The sequence below is a fragment of the Watersipora subatra genome, chromosome 4 (genome assembly GCF_963576615.1).
Source record: "Watersipora subatra chromosome 4, tzWatSuba1.1, whole genome shotgun sequence".
Lineage (NCBI taxonomy): Eukaryota > Metazoa > Bryozoa > Gymnolaemata > Cheilostomatida > Watersiporidae > Watersipora > Watersipora subatra.
The window spans coordinates 43,481,151-43,486,140 of NC_088711.1; the positions used below are offsets into that span (position 1 = coordinate 43,481,151).

General features: G+C 34.1%; 1 protein-coding gene across 3 annotated transcripts in view; it reads left to right on the forward strand.

Annotated features, from left to right (window-relative positions):
* Positions 1-4,442, forward strand: part of LOC137395170 (uncharacterized methyltransferase YdaC-like) — a 265,899-nt gene extending 261,457 nt beyond the window's left edge. The window contains exons 2-4 of one of the 3 annotated variants that reach the window (XM_068081998.1): positions 1,365-1,543; positions 1,840-1,963; positions 3,839-4,442. In XM_068081998.1, coding sequence (XP_067938099.1) covers positions 1,463-1,543; positions 1,840-1,963; positions 3,839-4,272 — 639 coding nt within the window. In that variant the 5' untranslated portion in view covers positions 1,365-1,462 and the 3' untranslated portion in view covers positions 4,273-4,442. Of the gene's footprint in view, positions 1-1,201; positions 1,544-1,839; positions 1,964-3,838 lie in introns of those variants that run through there. The other 2 variants (XM_068081999.1, XM_068081997.1) reach the window with 2 other exon arrangements.
* Positions 4,443-4,990: the final 548 nt, after the last annotated feature.

Genomic DNA, 4,990 nt, shown 5'->3' on the forward strand with positions numbered 1-4,990 from the left:
TCTCAATGTAGCAATTTATCTCAGAGTCATACCTATTTCAGTACCTCTAATTGTTTCTGCGGGTATTATTTTATTCACTTTTTCTCTAGTGTCTTAGTTCTATTTACTCAGCTATTTTTCAGACTAGGGGATTATTCCTAATAAAGGTGAACTACCTTTTCCTGATCATAAGTCTAAGTTTTACCCATTAGTAATTTAGCTGTCTAATGCACATGGACATAAGTGAAAACCAAGGCAAAATGTGAAAGTAGCTGTCCACGATTTATGAGGCGGTTGTTGTTTTGCATGTTTTCGGTCATGATTCTTTGAAGGGCGATGGGTGGAGCTAAAGAGGCAAGCTATAGCATACAAACATTTGCTTTATTACACGCCTGCGAATGCTTTCGTGTCGCGTTTTGAATTGATCAAAAACCAAAGTCTACTAAAATATACTTTGATTACACTTTCAACTTCATTTTTGCACTCTTTTTGACGGAGCCCTCGATAGAACTTTGCATGCACCAATTTATTTTTCTATAAAAATTAGCAAATAATTAGCTAAAGTATTGATACTTTTTAGCAGTTTGTAAAATACAATGGATAGTGATTGATACTTGTGCTTGCAATTTGTTATCATTCTTTACAGTCACAGCAAATACCTTAAAGTTTAACGTAATGACTTGAACAGATGAACGCAATGACGTGTAACATATGTTTAAAACATAGATATGGGCAGGTTTAACTGACATTTTAAATGCAGATACTAACAGGCGTAGCAGGAGTATATTTATGCAACTGTAGATAAGTGTAGCAGGAGCCTAAAATGCAGTCTGGTCAAGTGTCATTTAGGTATGTTTAAAATGTAGAAATGAACAGTTCTGGCAAATGTTTAAAATGTAGATATTGTCATGTTAGCAGGTGTTTAAAGCACAAATACAGACAGGTGTAACAGGTGTTTAAAATATAGACAAGAAAAGGTGTAACGAGTGTTTAGAATTTAGTTATGGCCCGATGTAACAGGCTCCAAAATGTAGATGTGGACAAGTGTAGCGGGTGTTTGAAATGCAAATACATGTATTGACAAGTGTAGCAGGCATATAAAATGCATATCTTGACAGGTGTAGCAGGTGTTTAAAATGCAGATATCGACAGTTGTAGCAGGTGTTTAACAAATACTTGTTGCCTGTTCAATATTGCAATTGTTCAGGTTGAAATACTTAATTGAAATAAACTCTAACAGAATATCATGTTCTCCATAGTTAATCAGTGTGATGAGAGAGTCATACTTTTCAAAAATGTGTGCTTATTTTGCTTGCATATCTTTAAGAAAGACTTATACAAACATTTGTGACCCAGCACAGACATCTCATTTGGCTAACTTCTAGTTATGACCTTCAATTTGCCATTGCAGGTAGTTTAACCTTACAAACTTGGTCGGAGTAAAGTTAAAAAAGGTGCTATCTTCTGTCGTTGTCCATTAAAGATGAACTATATAAGGAGAACCATATCAGCTCATCTTGCATGCCCACAAAAGAGCCTTATTGGCAAATTTGTAATGAGAAAGGTATGTTTTACACTAAGGGTTTCGATCATCTTTTGGTTCACCTGGGCAATAGCAGCCATTTCTAGAAATGGTTGTACGTCACTTCTATATGCCGGCAGATGTAGTCAGCACTTTTCATTTTAATATTTACTGTCTTCTATTTGTCTCTAGAACTGATGTGGTTGTTGCTTTAGTTAGTTTCAATACATTCTTTGTGGTTTTCAGTTTGAATGTTGTAAAAAAATGAATAACATCATGCATTTCTCTTGTTATACTCTTTGTGTTTTATAGCATGTACCGTATATCCTCTGTTGTAGATGGCGAAGAGGAATGATTACCTAGAGAGATGCGCAGTGGAGTGTGCCTGTCTTTCTCCAACAGACACAGTGCTTGAAATTGGCTTTGGCCATGGGCTTGGTCTAAAATATGCTGCTCAAAAAGGTTATAAACTGATACAAGAAACTCAGTTACAGCATTCCTAGCCTTTTTTTGCATATTCTTTTGCTAACAAGACTAAAATAATTTACTATACGTCATCTATTCCGAACATGCTTGGAATGCTGAAGGACAACATTTTTTCTCAGTCTATATAAATCTCAAAGTCCGTCGTTCGGTGTGTCCAGCTATAGTTATTAAAATCTTGGAATGAAAGATCTGCTTCATGCTGAATTTGATCTGAGCCTCCCATTCACCAGGCAATAACCTAACCAATTAAGCTATGTGAGATACAATGAATTAATTAAACGATAAGAGTCGTTATGTCCGTTAAAATATGCATAGTATTTTAACCGCCATAACAACTCTGCGATACGCAACGCACGGCTCTAATTAGTAAATTTAGCAATACGGATAGTAGCTTGCTCAAATTAGTCATTGGCAATGTGCCAGGCTAATGGCAAGTGGCAAGCAACTACACTACCTGCCACTGTTTATAAGCTGCTTTTTAATACCTGAGCAACGCCGAGCATTTGTCTAGTCAAGTAATTAAAGTGTGGTTGTGCACAATAGACTTCAGAGAATGATAAAAGTCATTTTGATTCTTATTTGAGTCTACTGCGAGCGGGAAGCCACTCAACTTGGCATTGTATCTCATATAACTAATGTTTTTATTTTGAAAGTCTATTTTTAAATCGTACATTATTGATTATAGTTTCATATAATTTTGCCAAAAATGTTCAATGGCTTCACAAGCTTTTAAAGTTTTGATCTTTGTAACATACATGTATTGAGTTGAACGTTGACTCTCCGCAAATCTTTGTAACGCAATGAGTTAATAATCGACATTCAACCGATCGTTGTGACAATAAGAGTTGGATGTTGACTTTCAGTCGATCTTTTTAATTTCATAAGATGAATGTCGACATTCAGTTGTTTGTTTATATTGTGATGAGTTAAAGTTCGAGTCGCTGTCAAGCCTTGTGACATAATGAGTTAAATGTCTCCTTTTTAGTCGATTTCATAACGTAATGAAATTGATGTCGACTCTTAGCTGATCTTTGTAACACAATGAGTTGAATATCGGTTTTTAGACGTTCTTTGTAACGTAATGCGACGAATGTTGATTTCCATTCAAATTTGTATAATTTGTTCTACAACCCAAAAGCCTTGCAGTAAATATTTCATGTAATCACAATTTCATAATTTTAATTTCAGTTAAAATCTGTGATTCTATAGACATCTACACTGATGTGTAAAATAAACTGGACCACTTTGTTGGAAAACTAAAACTCATTTACACCATTGTTACTTATGGTGAATTGAGTTAATAGAAGTAAATTATATATTAATTTAATCCTCATTTTGTCCTGATTTCACATATGTAAACTAAACAGCTGTAAAACTATTTTTTTAAATGATTACTTAGGGTAAATTTTATGAAATTAAAAAGATCGACTGAAAGTCAACATCCAACTCTTATTGTCACAACGATGGATGGAAGTGTAGCCTTGGTGATGCATACGTCTGGAAGTAGATGTGGTAATATACAGTGTAGATACAAAGAGTAATTTACTTTAACTCATTAGATTACCAGTTGTATTATATATGCAGTATTATTATATTAGTTTAAACTGATTTAGTTTATATTCTTTTTATCATTTCATTTTATTGTTTTTAGTTTTTTTGCATTTGATTTGACCAATTCCTTCAGATAACTGAAATAGTTAGAAAAACTGTTGTGTTGAAAATTATTTTGTGTTCAGAATTTAATGTTTCCCTATATTGTACAGATTATTTTAAAAAATTCTTGTTTCCAGAGTGTTGTGTGCAGAAATTTGACTGTATTGTCCTTCTGAAGCAATATGTGTTGTATTGTAGTCAAAGAAGGCAGAGTGTATGGCATCGATATATCCGAGCTTGCTCTTTATGATGCTGAGGAACTTCTGCATGAGGAAATAGCTGCAAATAAAGTGACGCTGTACCACACCCCTGTCAACAATATCCCATTAAACTCTGAGTCTATTAGTATGGCATTCAGTTGCAATAGTTTCTATTTTTGGCCCAGCATTCCAACAGCATGCGCTGAAATACATAGAGTTCTCAAACCGGGTGGACAACTCCTCACTGTACAGAATATCGACAATATTTTAGCACGCAAAAAGAGAGGTGGATTTGAAAGAGCCAATGTAGATTTTGTTGCTTACATGAAAACACTGGAAGAAGTGGGGTTTGAAGATGTAAAAATAGAATACCTAAATGACCAGTTGACTAGCAAACCTTATCAATGCATCAGAGCCATTGCAAGCAGTTAGCAAAGTTTTAGACATGTTACAAAATGTTTCTGTGCTTTGTAACCTTATAACAGTATTTTGTAGTACCAACAGGACAGTACCAACAGTATTTTTATAGTTCGTAGTTATTTTAATAGAGTTATCTGATTGTTCAGTCTGAAAATAAGCTAACAACCTCTTTGGAAAATATAACTTAAAACGAAGCAGAAAAGCTTAATTTTCATGACCTACTTTTTTCATCAGTGCCAGTCAATCTAAGATTTGCACAAGTTATTTTAATCTGTACTTGTTGGTTTACTGATGTTTCTCTGTTCTCTAAAACTTTGTACTGACTTAATGATTGATGACAGCAACATTTTTGTGATTCTCTTTGGAGACACAAAGATTAAACTGGTTTGCTGCAATGTACTATTAGGAATTAAATTAATTAGCGACAGTATCCCAAAACCTTTAGGAAGACCATTTTTTTAAGGAAAAATGAATAACAAACTTAGCTTACTTATGGTTTAAGATGCTAAAATTTGCAATCAAGTATGATATTATTTGGTTTAATAACCATTACTGCTGAACCAGGTACACTGACACTTGACACAGAGCTTGTATTTCCTCAAGTCAACGAAGTACGTGCTGTAGATTCACGTTGATGCCTTACTATACTAGAACCAATATACGAAGTTATCTTTTCCATAAACGCACACACTAAAAACTCTAGAATAGGTAACTCTATAGAAAAATAAAA